This window comes from Necator americanus, chromosome IV (genome assembly GCF_031761385.1).
Source record: "Necator americanus strain Aroian chromosome IV, whole genome shotgun sequence".
Classification (NCBI taxonomy): domain Eukaryota; kingdom Metazoa; phylum Nematoda; class Chromadorea; order Rhabditida; family Ancylostomatidae; genus Necator; species Necator americanus.
The window spans coordinates 23,735,391-23,758,748 of NC_087374.1; the positions used below are offsets into that span (position 1 = coordinate 23,735,391).

General features: G+C 41.9%; 1 protein-coding gene across 2 annotated transcripts in view; it reads right to left on the reverse strand.

Annotated features, from left to right (window-relative positions):
• RB195_002481 (uncharacterized protein) overlaps positions 1-23,358 on the reverse strand; it is a gene marked incomplete at both ends in the record, with an annotated part of 32,885 nt that overhangs the window by 2,812 nt on the left and 6,715 nt on the right. Inside the window, 38 exons of one of the 2 annotated variants that reach the window (XM_064199761.1) lie at positions 12-161; positions 243-366; positions 432-562; positions 626-760; positions 812-929; positions 1,873-1,995; positions 2,057-2,154; positions 2,221-2,394; positions 5,033-5,116; positions 5,292-5,475; positions 5,543-5,685; positions 5,963-6,088; positions 6,743-6,875; positions 6,996-7,135; positions 7,193-7,279; positions 7,338-7,430; positions 8,189-8,314; positions 8,368-8,463; positions 8,521-8,637; positions 9,331-9,491; positions 9,686-9,736; positions 9,794-9,840; positions 10,148-10,290; positions 11,891-12,007; positions 12,062-12,139; positions 12,204-12,289; positions 13,315-13,381; positions 13,622-13,720; positions 14,485-14,586; positions 14,642-14,714; positions 15,752-15,894; positions 15,954-16,130; positions 17,174-17,327; positions 17,395-17,465; positions 17,516-17,623; positions 17,739-17,901; positions 19,601-19,677; positions 22,897-23,005. In XM_064199761.1, coding sequence (XP_064055641.1) covers positions 12-161; positions 243-366; positions 432-562; positions 626-760; positions 812-929; positions 1,873-1,995; positions 2,057-2,154; positions 2,221-2,394; positions 5,033-5,116; positions 5,292-5,475; positions 5,543-5,685; positions 5,963-6,088; positions 6,743-6,875; positions 6,996-7,135; positions 7,193-7,279; positions 7,338-7,430; positions 8,189-8,314; positions 8,368-8,463; positions 8,521-8,637; positions 9,331-9,491; positions 9,686-9,736; positions 9,794-9,840; positions 10,148-10,290; positions 11,891-12,007; positions 12,062-12,139; positions 12,204-12,289; positions 13,315-13,381; positions 13,622-13,720; positions 14,485-14,586; positions 14,642-14,714; positions 15,752-15,894; positions 15,954-16,130; positions 17,174-17,327; positions 17,395-17,465; positions 17,516-17,623; positions 17,739-17,901; positions 19,601-19,677; positions 22,897-23,005 — 4,408 coding nt within the window. Of the gene's footprint in view, positions 1-11; positions 162-242; positions 367-431; positions 563-625; positions 761-811; positions 930-1,872; positions 1,996-2,056; positions 2,155-2,220; positions 2,395-5,032; positions 5,117-5,291; positions 5,476-5,542; positions 5,686-5,962; positions 6,089-6,742; positions 6,876-6,995; positions 7,136-7,192; positions 7,280-7,337; positions 7,431-8,188; positions 8,315-8,367; positions 8,464-8,520; positions 8,638-9,330; positions 9,492-9,685; positions 9,841-10,147; positions 10,291-11,890; positions 12,008-12,061; positions 12,140-12,203; positions 12,290-13,314; positions 13,382-13,621; positions 13,721-14,484; positions 14,587-14,641; positions 14,715-15,751; positions 15,895-15,953; positions 16,131-17,173; positions 17,328-17,394; positions 17,466-17,515; positions 17,624-17,738; positions 17,902-19,600; positions 19,678-22,896; positions 23,006-23,358 lie in introns of both variants that reach the window. The other variant, XM_064199760.1, reaches the window with a different exon arrangement.

Below are 23,358 nucleotides of genomic sequence, written 5' to 3' on the forward strand. Positions count from 1 at the left end.
GAAGCTCCTACCTGGCGGTCCCGAAGAGCATCAAATAGTAACTCTATGACACTTTTAGAAACATCAAATTTTTCTAGTACATAAATATTGGAGAAAACTATAACTTGGAGAAATTTTAGCACAGAAACGCGGACCCGCCACAAGCAGGATCTGTGGAAAGTCTAAACACATTTAGTTCGTTTCTTGGAAAGAAAAAAGTCTGCTAATATTAGAGAAAACTCGTCTGTCGACTTGGGACTTACCCTAACAACTACTTCAGGAAAAGATTGTGCAAATTTCTCATTGACCAGAAGACTGGACATGTACTCATGTACCAACGTGCTGGCATTATTTCTAATGTCGATGTCCTTGAAAGACTCGTTGTTTCTGAATATGAAAGCGAAAATAATAAGTCATATTTTGATGGAGTGGAGGTGATCAGAACAACGAACTCGCTCTCGTCTTCGTTTGCATATTCGATAAGCATAGGAAATAATGTTACAATGCCTGGTGTGAGGCATGTCATGCAATCGTCATAATATTGTAGTAAGAATTCAAGTAACGTTCTAAGATAGATTAGTGGCTAAACAGTGAACGTTATGTCGACTACGGTGGACTAGGAATTACCTTTGTGAACTCTGCCTACCTCGGAGCAATTCTCATACTCGGGAGTTTTTGACGAAACCAAAGCCTTGTCGTTCACCAAAGCACGTTGGAGGCACATTTCATTCACCACAGCTAGTGTAGTCTCGGAATGACCATTACATGCTAGCACGTCTATCTGGAGGTCGCACAATGAACAAAGCAGTCGCTCAAACTCAGAGGAATTTACCTTCCTTTCGAACCGTCCAAGCCAGAAGTCCACGCCCTCCAGCTGGAATCTCTGGGGAAGGGTTTTCAGATCGTTATTCATATTCGCTTCCAAAACTGTGCAAACATGCTTCAAAGACCTAAATATCGTCTCTACAATGGAGTAAAGGTACTAGAGGTCTGCATAATACGTCACTGTGTCAATTAGCACCTATTGACGTAGAGAACAAGTTGTTTACTGTTATCACTAAAAAAACAGGAATGAAGTCGATGGTGAGGAGGAGTTTAAGGAGTCCAACATATCATCACCAATAAATGGGGTAGCGTGCGCTCCAATTTACAAAATTTCCACAAGAAATCTTGAATCTAATGTGGTTTGGTACGCCTTGAGTGCCAGTTCACAGAACAACACCAGCTTCTTCGAGATTAGATATGAATGCTCCGGTGGATGAATAGGTGGAGGAAGCATTTGTGAACAAAGTGAGAGAACGCTTACAGACACTTGATACCGTATTAAACATACTGTAAAATTTAGTGACATATGGGGGTGGCTTGTACGTCCTTACGTCAATTCTTTACTGTTGTTTTAATAATCGAAACTTCTTTCTAGCGTAATATTAGTTCACTGAACACTTCAATGAATGAATTGTATGGAACAAGTAGAAAGAAGGTAGAAATAGCTCAAAAAGGTGACCACGTTTGCATTTTGAAAGGAACAACAGCCATCAATCCCGCTCCGAAAGTGGAAGTCATATTTAAACAAATGCACGATAAAGGATAAAGTTTCTGGCGTTAATCAATCCGCTTGGGATGCGCCCCCACGTTCACTTCAATTCAGAATCGTTTGAGGTTTACGAACGTGTAACTCGCCTATACAATGACTTGCGGTGGCCAGCCGATGTGTCAAATCAGTGCTGTTTATCCTCCCAAGCAAGTCTGGTACCAATTTATCGACCCCGGAGGGATGAGAGGCTTGGTGAGCACTAGGGCGGACTAGAACCTCCGATCGATCGTGCAGGAAGCGGAATCTCTAACCGCTGCACTACACCCGCCCCCAAAATCACTATAGTAAGAAGAGATTACGCAGATATCCCGATGCGTTGAGTTTCAATGATGGCTTTTGGTAGACTCCTCCAAGCTATTTCGCAGATTCTTCTGCGTGTCTCAGTTTCACGCCAATCAGTAGCCAAAAGAACTTGTGAACGTCTGCAAGCATATTTGGTTCGGCATTTATTCTTTCTTAGTTCTAATAGTGTGGTCTTCTTACATTCCTTGATGCCAGGCCGTAGGTGCAGGGCGTGTCATGCTATCAAGAAAACGTTCAATAAGCCACCAAAATCGTCTGGTATCATCACGTTGAAGTACCTAAAGGTGCGAAAACGGTGACAAGAACATCTAGTCGCCTTTTCAAAAAAAAAAAGAGAAACTTGCGTCAGTTATGCAGCTCTGCCAGGCCAAGTATGCATCGGCATTCATGTGATTGTAGAGGTTGTCGACAGCAGGGGCAAGCCAACTCCATAATTTGTCAAGCTTTTGGAAGCCCCGGTACTTTGTACCTTTACAAACCCCGGTAAAAATTTCAGCTGCCAAGCGTTGTTCAGCTCTCTGAAAGCGAAGTCATCAGAACTCGTAAATCCATGTATAAAAAGAAGTTCCCTTCATGCGCTATATTACACTTCTTGACCTCCCCGAAAAAAGCTACTTGGGCAGTACACCCTTGATCTTTTTTCACAAAATTATTGGACATGCAAAAAATAGGGAAGGGTAGGCAAAGCGCCAGGGGAGTTAAAGACAGAACAAAACCGGAGGTGTAGATCTGCCTACGAATAAATAGAATTAAGAAAGAAAGAAAGTGTGTTTCACGAATACGAGTACGATCACGTTCAATTCGCCAAAATAATCAGGAAGAAGGCGACAAATTACTCTTGTGTGGTCCTTACTCTTCTTACTCTCTCCAACGATGCGACTAGTTGCGCAAAAGAGCGGACAACTCTGTCGCCATAAGGAATCCAGGTGATGATTGCCGGGTCCCGCTTCCGGGCCTTGGTGATAGTCGATAATCCTTTTTTGGCTTGCGGTCCATAAAACCCGTGTCGCAAAAAATGTAGAGAGAAATCGAAACTATTACTGCATGCCAAGTTTGCGAACTGCCAGATGCAACTCAAGTAAGTTCCAGTTGCCCTGGCCACACAGTCGTACTGCTGGTTGCAATCGTCCTATTACCATAATAAATTGTGTCGTAGGAGACCGAGAGCGCAAAAGTTCCACAGGTCTGTTTCGCGCAATTTTCTGAATGACTAGAGGAAAATGAGCGTGATGAATGAGCTCAGAATCATTCTTACTTCATACTACATTCTTATGTTCGAGTCAGAACGACCTGAACAGCAATGATACCCGTTGCGTAAACTGCGGCGCGGAATGGGCCGTGAAGCTAACGGTTACGATTAGAATGGAACCCTTGTTAACTCGACTTGGACTGCGAGCTAACAGAGCTACCACCTCAATCGCAAGAAGTAGCTTCGCTGCGTCTTATCGAGTGTAGCCGCTCACGGAAATATAGCAAGTTTCAGGTCGCTTTGACCCAACTATGCACCTGTTCATTTGTGGAGAGATCCTAGCATCGCCAATCATCGCCAATTTTCTTTTACGCTGCGTTTAGTGGCTGCCCTCAAAATTAGTTGACGTTGTTCTTACAAATATTTTACCTATGCAGACAGTTTTCATTCGCTTAGTACCTGAAAAGTGACTTTTTTTCTAGATTGTAACAGAATGGACCTGCAAAGAAGACCGCAAAATTCTACAGAAGAGCGTCTAAATGCTGCAAACCTGATCTTCAATAGTAATGTTCAACTTGCTATTTCACTCCTAACACCCTTACCGTTTGTTTCAAAGGGACTTTTTATTGCTTCTCATTCCTCTGTTGAAGTCCTTCAATAAGTGAATGTGTATCACTGATTCGTTAAGGTGCACTTCGAGAATATCCTCAAATGGGTATTAGTGTCAAGTTGAAATATTCTCCAACAAACTATCGGAGAAGCTATTGTGGAGTAGGCATTTCCAATGTACATAAGTATACAATCATTTACGCCAGCCATACCTACTTGATAATACTGTTGAAGTACCACTACCTTATGTTAAATACCTTCGTCGTAAATAGTCGGATCAAAAAAAGATGATGCTCAGTGCAATTGCGCTGGCGGCTGCGCTCGAAGCTGCGCAGTGGAGCTTGTGGCTGTGATCGAAGTGGGATCATTGCGAACTGCAGCGATGAGAGGTGCCAGCGAGGCCCCCCTCTACCCTAACCGCCGCTTCTAGCGCAGTCGCTTACGCAACTACGCCTGGCTTCATATCATTTTGAACTGACTATAAAGAATAAAGGATAAATCAATCTGTTTGGGATGAGCCACCGCGTTCACTTCAATTCAAAATCGTTCGATGTTTACGATCGCGTGTCCAGCTAATACAGTGACAATGTACGTCAAAGCATGTCAGTGTTTTTACCCTCACAGACAAGTCTGGTACCAACTTATCGACCCCACAGAGATGTCTGGTTTGGAGTAGGGCACTTTTGAACCATCCATTGATCGTTCACACACAGTGGAACCGTAAACCGACTACACCAGGTTTTGGGACTTTCAAGTATGTATTTCGCTTTTCAATACATGTTTGCCGCCTACTCCGAGATAATGCATTCTTCTTGCGAAGAGAGGTACGCGATTACTCCTAGAAGTGAAACGTTGGGGCCGACTGGGTCCTATCTTTTTGTTCTCGCTTGAAAAGCAACACTAGGATTATCGTCTTATAATTGTCAAAATAATTATGCAACTTCCACGTCTTCGTTCCTCTGTTCGTAGGAAAGTCCAGGAATTATGCGCGCTCCTTCCTTTATTAATAATTTCTATGAACTACTGGTAATGGAATATGTACAATGCGCCGCCTAATTTGTTGACGTTTCGGTCCTATTCGACTAAACTCGCAATCACCCATCTTTCTAACCTGCAGCCATAGAAGAAGTCTCACGGCGATATTACCTCAGATTTCCGTAAGCGACTACAAGCCTATTCACTTGTAAAACTGCTTTCCAGCAGTTGTATAGTCACGCTGAATATGTCATTTTCACTAGAAACCCTCCTCTAGAAAATTCACAAGAATTCCACTTCAAAAATTGTTCCACAAGTTGTTACTGTACAACTTGAAGTGATGAGCGTCGCTCTCTGTCGACAAAAATAAAACACAAAGATACCTTTCTACTTTTAAGAAGTTCAGCTAGAGTATTCGTAATTCTTTCATATATCAGTTCGCTAGCTGGGAAGTTCCGCAGTAGGTACTGAAATCGACATTAGATGTAGCCACAGTCGGCGCCGAATGTGTCCAACCAGGTGTTCTCTTCCAGATTTGACACACAGTCCCCCTTCCCTCTTCCCTGCATCAGTAGACGCATCGCGCTGGTTGGTCATTTTCAGTGCATTCTGTACAATCGGTGACACTGCGATGACACTTACTTTCACCATCCATACTGTGTTGTCATTCACGTCCTTGCTATCGTGCTTCTCGATAAGCAGCAAACTAATCCATTTCTTGTAGAAGGACTCATCTTCAAATGCGGCCACGATTGTTTTTTCGCTTTCACTCAGTGGATCCCGTTTTAGTTGAGGTTTAGAAGCGTAAACAACAACATTTATGAATCTATAAGCAAAAGAGCCGGTTTGGGTTGTGAAATTGTCATCCAGGGATCAGGAATTCTCTCACTAACGTTGGCCACTGGTAGCTACCAAACTGTTTGGAGAAGAACACCGTTTTGTTCCATTTCTCTTCTGTTGTTGGCAAATTTTGGGAGTCATAAACCAATGGTAAATTATCTAATCGTAAACCGCATTTGAGGAAAGTATTATCTGACTGGAAAGTAAAAATTAAATGGACAGCAGGCATAGTAGGGTCAAGACAACAAGAGGCACGGTGCGTGAGCGGCTGCACTCGAAGCGGTGCGGTAGAGCGTAGCGGTTAGGATCGAGTGGGGTCCCACGCTAGCAGTTCTCATCGCTGCAGTTCACAATAGTTCGACTTCGCTCCAACTGCTAACTCCACCGCCTCGCTTGGAGCGCAGCCGATTTCGCAGCTGCACCTTCTTTCATGTCGTTTTGACCCACTACATGACTTGGTGGTAACTGCCTACCTTCTTCGGACAACCCCAGTTCATTCTAACAGTTTTTGGCTTATTCTTCTTCAACCAGAACGACAGCTCGTCCGCACATCTTTCACGCAGATACTCCTCGTCGTCTACGAACTTTCCTATCAGTATCTGAAATGTAGCATTCTTGAAGGAGGAGTTCAAAAACGTCTCAACAGAGTGTATGGCAGCAGAATAGCAGAGTCAGCTTGTAGAAATACGAGTTTATGTTCAGAATGGTGTATAAGCAGTAATGGTTCGTCGAATGGAGGGCCCATGAAATATAGTAGGGTCAAAACGACATGAAGAACGGTGCAATTGCGTACGCTGCTTCTCTCGAGGCTGTACGGTGAAGCGAAGGGGTCAGGAGCGTACTGGAACCCTTCCCATAGCTACAGTTTGCGATGCTCCGTCTCCGTTCCTCTACTGTTTGCTGCCTCTACCGCGCTCTTTCGAGTGCGTACGCGAATGCACCGTGCTTCATATCATTCTGACCCGACCATATGTAAGGGCCCGCACAGTGCCACCTACAGTATTTTTCGCGAGTTGCGAGTTTCCTTGTGAGATTAAAAGAGCTTTTACTCATGTGGAGCTATGTCAGAAATCGAAAGTTGTTCCTGCTTTGTTTTTTTTCTGGCTGTATAGTTCAATCTTTAGTACAAGTGCTCATGTTAACTTCTGTATGCGTGACAATATCCAGCGTTTTTCACTGTGTTAGGTTCTACAGACAAATCGCGATCAGTAAGCGTACAGATCTTTAGACGAAGGTAAGTGAGCACTTCCCACCTTGATAGTCTTCAAACCGCATTTTTCCTTCTGACATCGCCACAACATTGCCCGGCATAGCTTTATTCGTGTATGTAGCAGATCCTTTCTTGCGAATAGTGCTAGTAGCATTTCCACAAGCGCATCTTGTTCCCTAAATGAGTAGCGTCTGCAGGCCAATAATCAGAGGCTTTAGCCGATTCGGATTATAGTTTCCTTAGAATTGCAAGCCCTTCACAGTTAGGTACAAATGGAGAATAATCAGTGAAATTACTTCTTATTTGCTGCTCTTCTAGCTGCTCTCATTTGTTTGGTAGTTTCAACAACTTTTGAATCCTTGAAGGATGTCCATTGCCCAGACTTCGATAGCTCATCCAACCATTTCTTGCAGAAATCATTGAGTTTCGGACATTCCTAATAAACTTGGCTTTCTATGAATAAAAATAGTAATGAATTTGAACTACTGCGCACATAATGTTTACGAGCTGGTTTCTGCATTTTCCCTATATCGTTCCACAAATCGTCATAAAGATCAATAACTTCCGGATAGTCAACCACCTGAGTGAAATGATATAAAGTTATTTCTTCTATCACAATATCATGAAAATTTTGAAACCTTCATTTCGATAATAGCCTTCCACACTTTCATTCTTGTCGATATTGTACTGGACGTAGCCCAGCTCGATTGCGATATCATGCAGAGAGCACCCTCAATCAATGCCTATCGACGGTGTACAGTCGAGTCAAAACGACATGAATCTCGAGTGCATTTGCGTACGCGCTCGGAACTGCGCGGTGGAATCAGCAACTTGGGACCGAGTTGGGACCGTCGCAAACTCCAGCGACGGGTGGTGCCAGCAGAGGTTTCACCAAGCTCCACCGAAGCACCCCCAGAGAAGCCGCATACGCAATTGCGTAGGTGCTTCATGTCGTTTTGACTCTACTATATGTATATGAAACTTTTCGTTGCTTCGAATTTAGAAATTTTTAAGGGTGTCGCCATGAGCTGACATATTTGTGAAATGTGGGGAACTACTGCTGAATATCTTCCATTCAATGGAAAATCTTGAAACTCTGCACTAAACAGGTGTTTTTGTCTACTCGAGTTCTTAACTCAAAAATTTGTTTGGAATTAGGAAGGAACAGCAATTCTTTAGTTACAAGTTTAGTGATCCCTACTCATGCTCACTATTCTTATTTCGACTTCTTAATGGAAGAAAAATTTTCGATTTTGAATTTTGAGTTGTACGCAGGTTATTACAAAATTTGTTTTCTATTCAGTTCAACTATTTCAGTCGCAGATTTCGAAAATTTTCAGAATTTTTGTGGGATTTCTGACCTCTGCTGCTTATATTCTTCAATGTTCTCGGTGACCCAGAGTTATTCTATACCAAAATTATTTTCTCGGAGGAGGAGTTCGAGTTTGATTTGGAAGGAATTAAAATCTATGGCATAAACTGGTCCCACCTTCAGCTGGTCTCTGGTGCTGTTAGGATCAGTCAATGAAGGTAGGATGTCTTCAACAATTGATTCCTTAGCTATCGCATATTCAGAAAATAGCGACGATAAGACCGCACGCGCTTCGCCGCGCACCTTCAAAACATTATGAAAGCTGCAGTCTTCAGAGGGTTTTTGTTACTACTGACTTCTGAGTAATCATTGAGAGTCAGACGAGCAAGGAGGTGTAGAACTCGAAGGTGAAACATTGTGAACGCACGAGCAGGCGACTCAACGACAATGCGCTAAAAGAATCGTAATGGAACAGTTCACTTACAAAATGTAAGAAGTAATGTTCTTACCATGTGTGCAACGTATGCCTGGGATTCAAGTACAAAAATTTGGACTTTTTTTGAAAGTGGAGTCGTTAGATAGTTGTAGATATCACCGTGCTCACCCGCTGCTATATCTAACTGATGCTGAAAAAAAAGCTCTGCAAAGAAGAAAACAACAACAACAACAACGAAATCAGCTGTTTGCGGTCGTTGGTCCAGTACTGGGCAAGGCTAATATGGGATCACCAAGTCAATGTATAGGCTACATACATGCTCAAAAATCCTGAATGATGCTGAATCGAAAACGTTGGTACATTCCAAAACGATTGCGAAACACCGGACATTCGAACTATTTTCAGGCATTTGATAAAGACGAGGTTGTCGAAACGTCAGGTTTCTAATGAAGTTCCGCCAAAACTTCGTTGGAACAACAAAAGAAAAAAACACAAATCCAGTTCACAGAGTGTCAAGGATTCAAAACGAGAGGACTTCGAGATTGTTGGACGAAGGCCAGATACATTAAATTTGTCTCCTAATGATAGCATCCCATGAAAGTGACGATTTTGGATCTCCATAGGGAAAGATAAACTTGTAAGTGGAGACCACGGATACGCGGGTGTCGACCCTTAATTACTCCTAATTATCCCAAAAAATTAGTGTAGGAAGCTGCCCTCCTGCTGGCGTGAGGAACGGCAGAAGTCTTTTAGATGCATGAAGTAACTTCTTAATTTTCTCGTAATTCATATGCGGCCCCATACACAAGTTCTTCATTTGAGCACGACCGCTTTTTAAAATAAATGCCTTTGCGTTTCTATGAGGTAATTAATGAACACTAACCGAGTCAGTGTGATTGGTATGAATCACATTATGAAGTATTCTACTGATGCTTGCAAGAACTTGACTGTGTTCTCGTTTTGAAAGCACCAGGCGTTCAATAACACCCTCCAACACGTCCACGAGTTCTTCGCGGAAATTTTTACCAGATGTGTAGCGTATATCTAAAAGGATAGATCCAGTGCATCTGCTACGTTTACTCTGCCATTCCACTTTTCTTGCACACTGATTTGAACAATTTCCTCACTACTGCATTCGAAACCTCTCGGTCAACAAGAACTTACTCCTTCCCTCTAAATTTTTAGTTTTTTCATTTGACTGTGACAAGAGATGAAAATCTTTACGAAAAGAGACCCACCCCAATTCATGACCGCAGGATTAAGCGAATCAATTTTGAACCATGGCAATACTGTGTTAGATGATATAAAAGCTGTAGAAGATGGCATAGGAAAACAAGTAACTGAACCACTCAATCCAAAGCTCAGGATAGTGAATGATTTTTTCAAAGTGTCTCTGAAATCGGCTAATTGGTAATTTTGTATGTCAAGGAATTATAAGCAAAGTTTTCGTGTGCTGCTCTGAATGACAGTTTTTGGAATTATTCTTGGATTCATTACTAGTCACTACGTTTAATGCGGATTTTGAGAACCTCCTGATGAAAAGTGTTCTATCATAACTCCCCAAACTTTAGCAAGGTGAACCCTTCAAATTTCTCATATTCTCATTATTCTATGGAATAGTATTCCTTCAAAACCAGGTTCTAAATTTAATGGGATCGAACACTAAGAGCGGATGAGGCGGGAAAGATAGTCTTACCAACCTGTCCATGTTCACATCCCGCAACGATTCAACTATAGGAAACACAAATTTTTCCAAAAGTAATTTTACCATTCCTTTTCCCTCTTCGCCCGGCACATACCATGCCATTTTAGATTCTTTGAGACCGTACAATTGTCCCCATTCCTGAACATTTGAAAATAAAGCCGACTTTATTTCTTTTATTTTGAGATATATTTAAAATTCTTCTCCATCAACTTTGCGACCTTCTGGATTTGGATAAGTGAAAAAACACTTTCTTGGGTGCAGTAGAATAGGTACCGGCAAGTCGGCTGGAAGCTGTTGACCTGCCCACAACTGTGGGTGTCTCCGCGTACTGCGGCCGTAGCTACACCAACTGGGGACCCGCAACATCCTTGGAACATCTCATCTTGGCTATGCCCACTTCCTTTCCTTGAACGAGCGCTGCGGGTCGCGTCGAGTGGACACTGCAATTCGGGAAGAGAACAAAAAGGGAGAAGTTGAGAACGAATCGACACAGAACGTTGATGTACACATAAATTTGAATGGACATATGAAGTAGATGTTTGTAAATCGAGTGAATGAGTACATAAAGGATGAAGTCTACGGCGTCGATCAATCCCTATGAACATTCTGTACGGTTGATTTCAATTTAGAATTCGTTTGAGGTTCATGAATGCATCTACAACCCTAGAATGACCTGCGGGACGAGCCGTTGTGTCAAGTCAGTGTTTTTATCCTCTTAGATAAATCTGGTGCCAGTTTATCGACACTGAAAGTTGGCGCTAAAGCGAATTCGAAGCGGTCGATCGTGTAGGAACCTCCTACCGATTGTGCTACGTAAGCCAGTTGTTTGTACCACCAATTAATAAAGATAAGTAGAGTATTCTGTCGGTCAAGCAGAGTCATGTGTTATTACTATGACAGACATTGACATTAATTGAAAAACCCTACAACTGACATACATAACTACATTCTTATTCATTACAATTTGTTAGAATTCTCAGGATGTCATGCTATGCAACAAGAGGCTTTTTTTATACGTGTGTATGCATATGTGTAAGTAACGAATTCAGGAAGCACAGGGACTATGAGCAGCTGCTCAACGGTCTCAGATAGGTGTGTCGTCGTCTCAAAGGCAAGAGGACGAGTCTCACGGGCTTGAATTGAGGCGCGTACGCCAGAAAGCAGTATCATACGGTGGAACCGACCTCATGGCATCGAATTGGTACGCCGGTGCCAAAATGCGTCTATACATTCTTACGTAATAATGATAGTTTTGATCCAGTGATTAAGATAACTCTTACTTTGTCTTCTCCCTCTATTGTTTCTTTGCGGATTGTATTAACGTCTTCTGAAACATACCCACTCGGTACACAAAGTCTCGGAGACATTCGCGGAAATTCACGGCGCTTGTTCACCGTTCTCTTGGCACTTCTTTGACACGGCATCTCACTTGTGTCCTTTCAGCTGGTTGGCGAACAAAAAACTCGACATGTAGTGGAAACCTTGCCTAGTAGATGAAATTTGACCTATCTTCGTTTTTCTCATGTTTTTTGTTGATTGTTGAACCTTATTGGAGCAGACAATGCCAGTGCAGATAACAAAGTATGGTACTGCTCTCCGTAAAAAATCCACGATGTCGGCAACAATCGTGAAAGTATTTCTCAACATCGTTTTTCGAACTACCATCATTCTGATGTTACGTAGAGAATCTTAGTCATAATAAAAAAAAATATGTTAGTAATAGTCTTCAAAATGTTACCCGCACAGGTACCCATTCGCTGAGAGGCCGATTAAGTCGAGAACTGATGTACCGTGAATTCTCTGGATATATTCGAGAAAGCATATATAGCATATACCAAAGTCCTATCGCTCCATTCTGAAAGTGTGACTATAGCAATTTTTAACAGCAACAATAAAATAGAAGACTTACGTTATACGCCACTTTACTTTTGCAGTCCACAAGTAAACCTATCATTTCAAAGCAAATATCTTTGTGTTGAATGTAGTTCTGAAATTAAAGAGGAGTTTCGCGTGCCTTCTCTTGCATGTACATTGTTCGAAAATGTTTTTACCTCACTTGTAGTTGATAATAATGATCCAGCCAAAGTAACAAACCATTGAGCCGATGTCTCGAGATCCTCCGCAGCCTTCGCTTCGGCTGAAAAATCAGACGTTAAGCCTGCAGCCCCTATGTAAACAAAATATTTTCGCATTGACTGATTATTATTAGCGAAGTAGGGGCGCCAAAACATTTTACACGGATGAGAAAAATCTTCAGAAAAAAAAAACCAGAAAAGTCGGTCTTTTTGGAAGACCTTGATCCATTAGTGAGAAATCTTTTACGATATGATCTAAGCAAAGTTTTGTTTTGTTCTCGTTGACCAATGCATCCATAGTCATCACCGGCTGTTGCTGTTCGGCTGTTGCTTAAAGGCATCACCCCACGAATCTGGGGTCGTGCGGGTTACAGGTGGGTTATGCCTATACGGAGTCGTAGATTATAGAGAGAAGGGTGATTCCGTCTACTTCTTCCTAATTGCCGTAAAAAAAAACGGCCCGGAAGATACGAATTCGAGCGTTCCGGCGCGCTATTTTCTACAACGAGTTCGATTGAGCGCACCGCATCTTCCAGGCCGTTTTTTTTCGGCAATTAGGAAAAAATGGACGGAATCACCCTCCTCTCCATAATCTACGACTCCGTACAGGAAGTCTCCACCTGAAATCCGCACCACCGCAGATGCCGTGGAGTGATGCCTTTAAATTGCTGCAGAGAGTTTCTCATCTGTGTGACAGTGCAGAAAAGAAAATTATTCTGGTTGGAAGAAACTGGTGGAGCCCTACTGAAACGTTTAGGTTCACCACTCTTCAAACATAACACTATCCGATTATGCCTCTGCCATCCTGAGATGAACTCCATGTGAAGTAAAACTTCTGTTTATGGTGGCAGCCTCACGATTTTTGAACATAGCTACCTACTCTCCTAAGTTCATGACCAGAACCATCAATGATTCCAATGATCCAGATTTTCCAAAATGTGCAGATTTTCATCGTCACTAAACTCAAGTGAAGCTTCGATTAGATGGTAATGCAAAAATGGACCGAGTTTCTGGTAAAGCGTTGACCATCCCCATATTGCATACTTACGAAACAGTACTATTCACTTCAGCGATGAATAGCTCCTACCAGTCAGCACATCCCGTAGATTGTGCAAGACATGTTCAGCAAATGGCAACCACAATCGAGGAGACGCCTGCAAAAGATTTTGTTCTCAGAAGAACATTATTTTGTTTTCGATTTCAAGTGATGTTGAACGAAAACGAGTTCGAGTAACACTAAATATCGAAAATCAATGACTTTCTTAGAAGTGACAGAATAAGTCGTTTTTACATAGCATGATTCTAGGAGTCATATTCTAGCTAATGCAAATCATATTAGAAATCATATGGCACGCCCATGGCGACAATTGTTTGGTATTTCTCGTGCAACTTACGTAGGTCATTTGCGAGATTAGTGATGAGATCATATCCGTGGCTAGTTGGCTTTCGAATTGATTCGTTTTTACAAAGGTCAAAACTTTCTTCGCGAGTTTCTGAAATGTGAATGAAATGCAACATGGGAAGTAGAAGGTTAGGAAGTAGAAGGTTAGAGCATTATCGCCAAAGTTTATTACAGCACTGCTCAGTATTTCCCCTCAGTCTAATTATCTGGAGGTATTAGGTTGGTGTTTGGCGGATAAAGACGCAGAGAAAGACGGAGAGTTCCGCAGAATATGGAACAACGACGGATGGGCAGATTCTGCGCGAGCACTAGCTGAAGGAAGAACAGGATGGGCCCAAATACCTTCAAGGACGACTCAATTCGGAAAATATTCGGGTAAGCCGCGTTGGGCATTAACATCCGCCCACCATTTAAGCTAAGTAAGTAAGTCAATTCTAGACATAAATCTACAAAACTAAGGGAATCTATCTCTGGAAAAAAAAGTATGGTATATTAGACGTAATTAGCGACTTGATAGAGTTGGGTCCCCTCATATGCAGGGAAACAGATCCAGGTTGAAGAAGAGGAGGACAGACACATGAGTAAGTTTGCGTGCACCAAGGTATGTATGGAGTTAGAAGAAGCAGTGATTGAAAGCAGAGAGCGGAGAACTAGAATTCTGAATATTGGAACTAAACTGTTAGCAATAGGAAGGAGAACTTAACGTATTCAAATTCTGAGACGGAGCATTTAGCCATCGTTAGACTTCAAAAATACATTTCAAAAAGTAATGACGGAGCAGCTCTCCGTATTTTTGGTGGTATCCCGTGAATTTCAATTAATCGACACACACAAGATTGAAATCTTCCGACCAACCATTGTTATGGAGTCAGCGGTGTTGGTGAATAAGGCCGTTACACATCTATCTATCGCTTTCTTCAGGACTTTTTCTTCATCACTCTCCCTGGTTTCTTCATCCTTAATTGAGAATTTTAGCAAAGTGTCGCATTGTAGAATTGCTCAAGACGTCTACCTTAAAACTCCCTAAGGCAGTGCATGAATCTTTTGGTGAGGTAACGGCAAGGCACTGTATTATTTGAAGTATTCTGCAAGTTCGCTGTTTTCATGTTCGTTAGCAAGTCCAGTCCTCGGAAGGCACAGTTCCAGTTCCGTAATCTTTCTTGCTTCTTTTTTGTTTACACTTCGTTCGTAATTTTGTTTTGCTCGTTATCGTTTGTGTTTTCTGTTCTGCTGTATTTCTGCTACACTCTTTTTCATAACTTTTGTATTTCCTTATTGATATTGAACCGTTTTTTTCAGTTTTCGTTGAACTTCTTTTTCGGATTGAATAGGAAGTTTTTAGCGGTAATGAACAGTCAGTGGCTCTCTCAGCGTTAGACTGTGGAATCAATATTTGGAACAGTAACGGTTATTGTATTCAAGCAGATTTTCTCCTCAAATATGAAATCAGTTCTGGGACCGACCCTAACCACCAGTCATGAAGCTGTTAACTTGCTTTGCCCATTCCACTTTTCGATGGTAGTTCTGTTCCCGAACTGGGATAGCAGAAAATAACAAAGTGATCCTGCTATTAGAGAAAAAACGGATTATTAGAGATGACTAAAAGCACATTCGAAAGATGCAGTACTTCAAGATAGGCAACCAGTATTTGATGGTGGTACGACCCATGAGTTAGCACAAAAAGTTAGGATGTAACATCTGTTGAACCGGTGCGTTGAACGTGTGGCTTATTTCACATGCTATTTTTCTTTCCGTCGTTTTTTTTTTGTTTTCACATAGCAATTATCAATCTTTTTCGATACAAGAGGTTTTCTTAATGTAATAAACAATATTCGTGTTCCTCTCTATCTCTGTAGCATGTAGGAGGTCACGATTCAAGAAGACCTATGGTAGAGTCAAATCGACATGAAGCACGGTGCCGTTTGCTCAAGCGTTTGCGCTGGAAACGGTACAGTGGAGCATGCGGTTACGGTCAAGTGAAGGTCCTGTTACCACCGTTCACCGCTGCAGATCGCGATGGTCCCAGCTCGATTCCCAAGGCTCTCTCCACCGCGCCGCTTCGAGCGCAACCGCTTACGCAGCTGCACTGTGCTTCATGTCGTTTTGATCCGACTGCACGTACCTGTCCAGAGTGAGTTCTGCTAGTAGTGGTAATCTAGCCGACATAAAACACAGTGATTTCTCATCATTAGTCAAATCTTTGTGATATTTAACACATTCTGAATAATCCAATAGTGGCATTATGTAAAAGAGAAGAGTGAGATTCTGGAATTGTCAGTTATAAAAGTGGCAACAAGCAACTAACCTGCCAAAGCAGAACTTACGTGTATGGATATATTTGCCTTCGTTACATCATTAATATCGATGCCAGCAATCAAAATCTCGAAGAAGTAAAAGAGATGATATCGGAACGTCGAAAGATTTTCCTTTATTTTCCATTTATGCTTGCTCGATAGTTTTTGAAGAGAATAATCCAGTAAAGGTGAGTACGGTGGTCGTTGCTTAAGAATTCAGGTGGGGTACAATAACGACAAGAGAAAAAAAAACAAAGTGCTATCCCTTGTGAGGTGTTGTCGCCCATTTTAGAAGACCCACGCCGCTTCTCCAAAACCCGAGTTCATCACCCCATCACCGGTAAGTTATTGTTAGGTACTTGCAACTAATTACCATTCAGTTCGCAGCATGCAGTTTAATATGCGGGTGTAATGCAATGTCAGTTAGCAACAGTGGCTCAAATAACTGCGGGTAAATGAATTCTACTGTGACTGTTAACAAGAGTAAACTACTCGTACTATTGTCAATTATCATGACCGCAACCGGACCGCAGGAATACATGCCAGGGATAGGAGAGCGAAGGATCTTCCAAAGATGGTGAGATAAGTCCCATTAGGCCTGCGTTTTAGATCTTAGAAGTAAGGCATATCAGTGGCTTAGTAGCCTGAGCCTTGCTGGACCCGGATATTCGTGGTCTCCTGACCTCCGATGGCAGTCGCGCGGGTATGGAGCACGACGGATATATAAAAGTTACCAATTCTTTACTAGTTGATTAGAAAGGGGGCTCTCCCAGACCACAGCAACACGAAATTATTTTCAAAACACCTTCTGTAGGTAGTAAATATGCGAGTCTAATTGGACCGAACGTCTTCTATAAACATTTCCGACTTTAAAGGTGGGGGTTGAAAATAGTGACGAGAAATACAGAGAAAACATTAGATATTTCGTTTCTTTCTAGCGTATCAGGTCGTTATTTGCCGACAGCTACTCTCGCAGAACTTAGCTACTGTGGCAAGTTTTGAATTATGTAACTGAGATACGCAATCAGGCAATAATTTCCATCTGAGTGCTTTTTTTCTCAAGAAAAGGATCTACGTAGTATTTCGTTAATTTATAGTTTTTTTTCGTTAGTTTCCTTAATTGTTTACTACTATGCAGTTAATAACTCCTGCTTATCCAAGAGTCCCTGCTGTAACTGTCATAGCCGAAAATTGTGTATTGCTTTTGCATAAGTTAGCAACATTGACAAACTTTAAATTAGCCGGCCTACCTTTTCCATTTCTTCAACCCAATCCTTCTCCATTTTCAGTCGCTTGATTCCAACCTTTTCATCGCATGCAATGATGAACATCAACTCAAACATGCAGTCTAGCGTTTGTGTAAGCCTATGCGGTTCACATACAGCGAACATGGCTGGATACACTCTAAATATTGTCGTAGCGAATTTAGCTCTCAGCATTGGTATGCTAACTAATAACTGTGAGATCTTACTGTTCCAAGAACTTGGGAAAAACAAGTCCCGGCTCTAGCGCGCCCAAAACCATGACGAGTTTTGCGGGGAGCTTGAAAATATGTACTAAAAATCCATATTCTTGCAATAAAGATCACCTACATCGTAACTTTTCCCATCTTTCGAGTATAGTGAGTACAATAGGGATTGAAGAGTTGCGTCAACAAACAATTTGATGTCATTGTCTGTGAGATAGAACTCCTTTGGGACCTCAAAGATTTTCGTACTATTGTTCGTTGATTTAATACATCCTCAAAAAAGAAACAGAAAGAAGATAGCTGTATTTGGTAAAAAAAAAACCACGCAGTGGCAAGAATAAAATTGCCTTTCGACGATGTTTCTTCACTCGCTCTTCTTCATAACGAAGAATAAATTCGCGAAGTAGATTTTGAAAAAACGTCAGCACCATAGCAGTATGATCGCTTTCATTGGATGGATGCATAAAAGGTTCAATCATCTTCATCATACGTTCTATATTTTTCTGACAACTGCAAAGGCAATTTTGAATGATGTGCAACACAACAACACTTGCTTTTTCCACCAAAAAAAGAAAAGCTCTCGGACAGTTCTCCAACCCTTCTAAACTGACTTCGTATGGTCCGAGACAGGTTGAGTAGGGAGAGAGTCATGTTTTCGAATGAAAAACACTTGGGATGGTGCCTAGACGTGTCCAGTCCTTCTAACACACCAACTTCTCGCTTTCACAGTTTTGTTACGCTGGTATGCCTCTTGGTGCACTAAGGCTTCTATTTGCCGCCATCGCACCAGTCCTGTTGAACATATTCGATGGTCACTGTTCCAAAATATTGCGTAGAATGCAACGCGTCTCAAACTCAAATAAGAAATTCAACGAAATAATATTTGACAGCGATTACTAACTCCCCTCTGAAGAGGTTAAAAAGGTCTCTGCTGTTGATTAGACAAGTTAAGTACGATCTTATACACAATACACTACACATGCATTATCATTATGCATTATTAGTATGCATGCACGGGTTCAACACCATGTAATTGCTGCGCCATATTGCAGTAGTATTGCGCAGTGACTTCGTGTGCACGTTGCATGCAGCGTTCCATGCGCTATTTTCTACAACGAGTTGGAGCGCGCCAACCTTGTGCACGCACCTTCCGGGCCGTTTTTTACGGCAATTAGGAAGAAATGGACGGAATCACCATTCTCCCCATAGTCTACGACCCCGTATAGACATAACCATCTGAAACCCGCAACACCCCAGATTCGTGGGACGGTGCCTTTAATTGTGCCTTATCCACCCCTCAATCGATTTGAACCAAACGTTGCCCACATTATTATGTGCAACTTCTATACTAGCTTTCGCTAGAAGAAATCTATCACATTGATGTTGCTGATTTTTGTCTGATTCCGCTCTATGTAAACGCAGTAGAGTTACACAAACGGAAGTTATAGTTATGCGTAGCGTACGCTGAGGGCGCGAGTATGGCATTCATTTTGGGAGAAGCCACCAATTTTGTAGCTCCTTGGTTTTTTTTCTTTTTTTTTTCTCTCCTTTCAATTTTGGGATGCTTCCTATTACAGAATTTTGCTCCAGAAAATAGAAGGAAGAGATAGAGGAAGAAGAGAGCTACAGCGTATCTCTCGAAAAATTATTCCTCTTGATAAAGATGAAGATTCATTCTGGGAGAAGCCACCAATTTTGTAGCTCCTTGATTTTTTTCCTTTTTTTCTCTCCTTTCAATTTTGGGATGCTTCCTATTACAGAACTTTGCTCCAGAAGATAGAAGGAAGAGATAGAGGAAGAAGAGAGCTACAGCGTATTTCTCGAAAAATTATTCCTCTTGATAAAGAACCGCGACATCTCAGGAAGAAGTTTTTTTTTTTTTTTTTCTCCTTTAATTTTCCTATTACAGAACTTTGCTCCAGAAGATAGAAGGAAGGGATAGAGGAAGAAGAGAGCTACAGCGTATTTCTCGAAAAATTATTCCTCTTGATAAAGAACCGCGACATCTCAGGAAGAGACGCCTGCACCACTTTGTCGAGAAGACAGACAAAACGTGATGTAGTTTGCGTGAAATACCCATGCAATGTTCTCAACCGACTGAAACAGCACGAATGACTCCTCCTATCTACAAAAACAGACTGGGCCCAACATATCGTATTATGATAAGTAACTATTTTCACTACTCTCAGTAAAGTAGAGTCACCCTGACCTATACGGACCACCAACTGTTGAACTGACGAATTTAGCGAATCCGTCCAAGCTGGATGAACCTGATCCATCGCCAACCTGAAGTAAAATTATGAAATCAAAGTTCTGATGAAGATGAAGTCTGATAAAAAATCGTATTGTCATAAGGTAGGTCTCAACATCTGTACATCCATTTACGTACCTAATGTTGCTGTACGGTGAAAAATTCTCAATTTTCATACTCTATTTTTGATGTGCTTGTGGCGACACGTGGTAACTGTTTGCTCCACAAAATTCCCGCTTTGTACCGTATCTCAGGCTAGAGGCCAACAAACTGCAAGCTGTTGGAAGCAATGCCGCTATGAAGTCAACCGTTTACGAAGTGTTGCACTACGGATCAAATTATTTTGATGGTAGAGCATATTGTTCAGATTTGTATTGTTTGAAGGAGGAGCAGCACACCGAACTTTACATTGCTCGACATTTTTTATTTATTTATTTATTTATACAACGGGCGGTATAAAACATGTTTCAAAAGAGACAAGAGGGGAGTACAAATAGGAAACACAAGCGTGATTGATTAAAAACCACTAAGAACGTTTGCTGAATGAAATGAGATTATGTGCTATGTATTGTGTGCTGTTTTATGTAGCATTATCTGCACTGTTTTGTGAAATAAGCACTACTTTTTCATACAACGAGATTTTGTTGCGATCTCTTCAAAACAAGTCGAGATGTTACTATGTGGATTGATATCGGTGCCTGAAACACTTGCCCGTCTTCGCTGACATGTGTCGTTCCATAGCCCTGCCCAAACTTCTCGATCTTTCAGCAACACCTTGTACAGAATAGAACTACTGGTTGCTATTGCGTGTCCTGCGGAACCTGTCGTCTCGCCCAAAGTGCACACTGATGCTGAGTACCCTCACGCCCTTTTTTGTCACCTCAGTTCAGAACTTTCGTTCTGAGGAAGGTGACCTTTTCTAGCGTGAGCCCGACATAGTCCTCAGAATACGTCGCTACTCTCGTCTGTACTCTCATCTGTTACTCTCCCCAGAATGTGACAAAGAAAGAGATGGTAAAAGAATGTGGCCACTTTCGATGGCAGTGCAAGATATTGAAGCTTTCCACGTGTCATCCGCCTGTACACCACATTCCGCACAAAGATCTTTGCTGTAGCATACCCAAAGTATTCAAATAGTCCGAGCAACTTCTATTTCGTACAATCAAGCTTTTCACCGCAGTCGGTGCTGCCCAAGCCTCCGATCTGTACATGGAATAGCAGATAAGAAGCTTATGTTCGTTGGCGATGAAGTCGATCATAAACCCTTCGTCAACTAACAGAGTGCAGATGCATCTCTGCTATATGTCACACTCGTAGCTAGCCGTTGTTCTTCATCATACAACCAAGTAACAGAACTCATCCACGAATTCGATCCGTTGCTCTTTCAACCTGATTCCTGCCGGAAGTTTCCACAACATCTGCTTACCCTTAACAGAGCGCAGACGTAATTAGCTCAGTAGCTTGCTTCGGTGAAAGGCTGACGGCATGTTGAAATTTCATACTGCTTTCCGCGAATATAATAGCATCGAGGCGTACTCAAGATCGATAAAGGAACAACCTGATACAACCTCATACTGCTGAGCGATGTAAGCAAGACACGTTTTAACTGCTTCTCGCATGATGTCATCGAAGTTGAACGGAAAAGTTTCTGCCACTGCGTCTTGTCCTATTCCAGCTGCCACTTCGAATGATGTCTATCCGACTCGTTTTCAAACTGTAGCTGCTGTTTGTTGGATCATCAAGTGGGGGAGCGATCCTTCCTGTACTCTGTCTTCGCGTCTTCACTCCTGACGATGAATACTTAGTCAGTAGTAGACTGGCCAAGAAAAAGTCCGGTCTTCCCATCACGGGTGGTTTCTTTGCGATGTTTGATAAGCCCGTACGGGATAATTCACTACAAAACATTGTAGTACATAACACGCAGCAATGAGACGGCTTTATAGCTCTTGAGAACCGTGAAGGATAATTTCTTACAGGACAGAATCGTGACAATGTTTCTCTAAGATTAAAGTTTCTTTTCGTCGATTCGTGATTGATTATCTTGGCCATTTTACAAAAAATAGATGGAAGAAGAGATTTTAGCATCTCTGCACTAACTTCACCATCTCAACCTAACATTTCATCCTTCATCTTTTGGATACAAACGAGATCGTTGATAGCATATTTCGGTCTATGAACGTGCACGAGTTCAGAAGTTGGTGGCGCTTGCCGGTTTAGAGTGATTCTTTCCAATTCGTTCCCTCACGGACATCCTCTATTAGCAAGGCTGAAGAATAGTGAACAAATTTCCATTTTGTCTTTATATTTTTTCTATTAAATCAAAGACTTTTCTCGACTCCTCTCAGTCTTTTCGAGCACCTTTAAACTTGATATTCATTCGCGTTCACCGCCTTGTTCTAATTGGCAATTCAACTGCCTTCATAGACGCTTGATTGAAATCACCTTCGCTGGGACACATACAAAGATATACATTGACCTTGTCACCACTTCAGATGCAAACTTGCATCGTAAGGGGAGGGTAGTAATGACTTCTGCGGGAAACTATTCACTCAGAAACCCCTATCTCCATGTTGCGCTCCATTCTACTTCCCACTAGATGGACGTTAAAAGTCTCACCTCCTTCTATATCGCTCGTGTAGCTTAAATCAGAGCCGTGCCGAGCTTTTCGTAGTGGCAAGTAAGTGAAAGATTATGTTTAAAGGCATCATCCCACGAATCTGGGGTGGTAGGGGTTTCACGTGGGTTATGAATATACGGGATCGAAGATTGTGGGGAAGAGGGTGATCCCGTCCATTTCTTCCTTATTCCCGTAAAAAAGGGCCCGGAAAGTGCGGCGCGTGCACAAGGCTGGCGTGCTTCAATAGTACTCTTTGTAGAAAATAGCGCTCCGGGACGCTCGAAGCCGCAAGTCGAAGTTTTTTTTTAGGAAGAAATGAGCAGAATCCCACCCGCTCCTGCAATCTACGATCCCATAAAGTCTTTGAGCATCGGAAATCCATATCACGTTAGTGGTGTGATGCCTTTAGTGCAGAAAAAACTGAATTTCGCTTCTTTTTTCAATATTTCTTTTTTTTTCTTGACAGGGATGTTTGAACTGTGTGAGATGTATTTACCTAACCATTTGCAACAATTTATGCACTTATTAGGCTCTAAACTTGACTACTTCGAATTTTAATCGAATAATTAATAATTAAGAGTTTTTTGTCCAATCTCTAATTAATATTGCAATTATAACACTACAATTATACACATACCACAATTTTTCCTTCCCTAATGCAAAGTCCCATGGCGCGTATTATGCGTGTAAATATAGTGTCATAAAGTGGTCGCCAGTCCATAAAGTCAGGATTGTAGTAAACCAATCTGAAATTATGCAAATTCCTGCACAGAACAAAGATAAATTACTTGGGTAGTGGTAACACTGAAACACTGAAACGCGCAACAGTGAAATGAAAAAGAGCAGCATGATAATTTGCATTTCTGTGTGACACGAAAGTGATCGCTACAATCCTATCTCCGAGGAAGGAAAGGTGCGCCATACTTACGTGTGTGGAAGTGGACGCAACACCTCGCGACCATGCTCGACAAACCTTATGGCCACCCAATGGTCACCATTTCAGCACTCAAAATGGAACTGTAGACTCCGAGCCCACTGCTAGGTTTGTTATCTCCGACAAGGGTGTCGCCGAAGGTATAACTTCGATGAGAAAGAGATC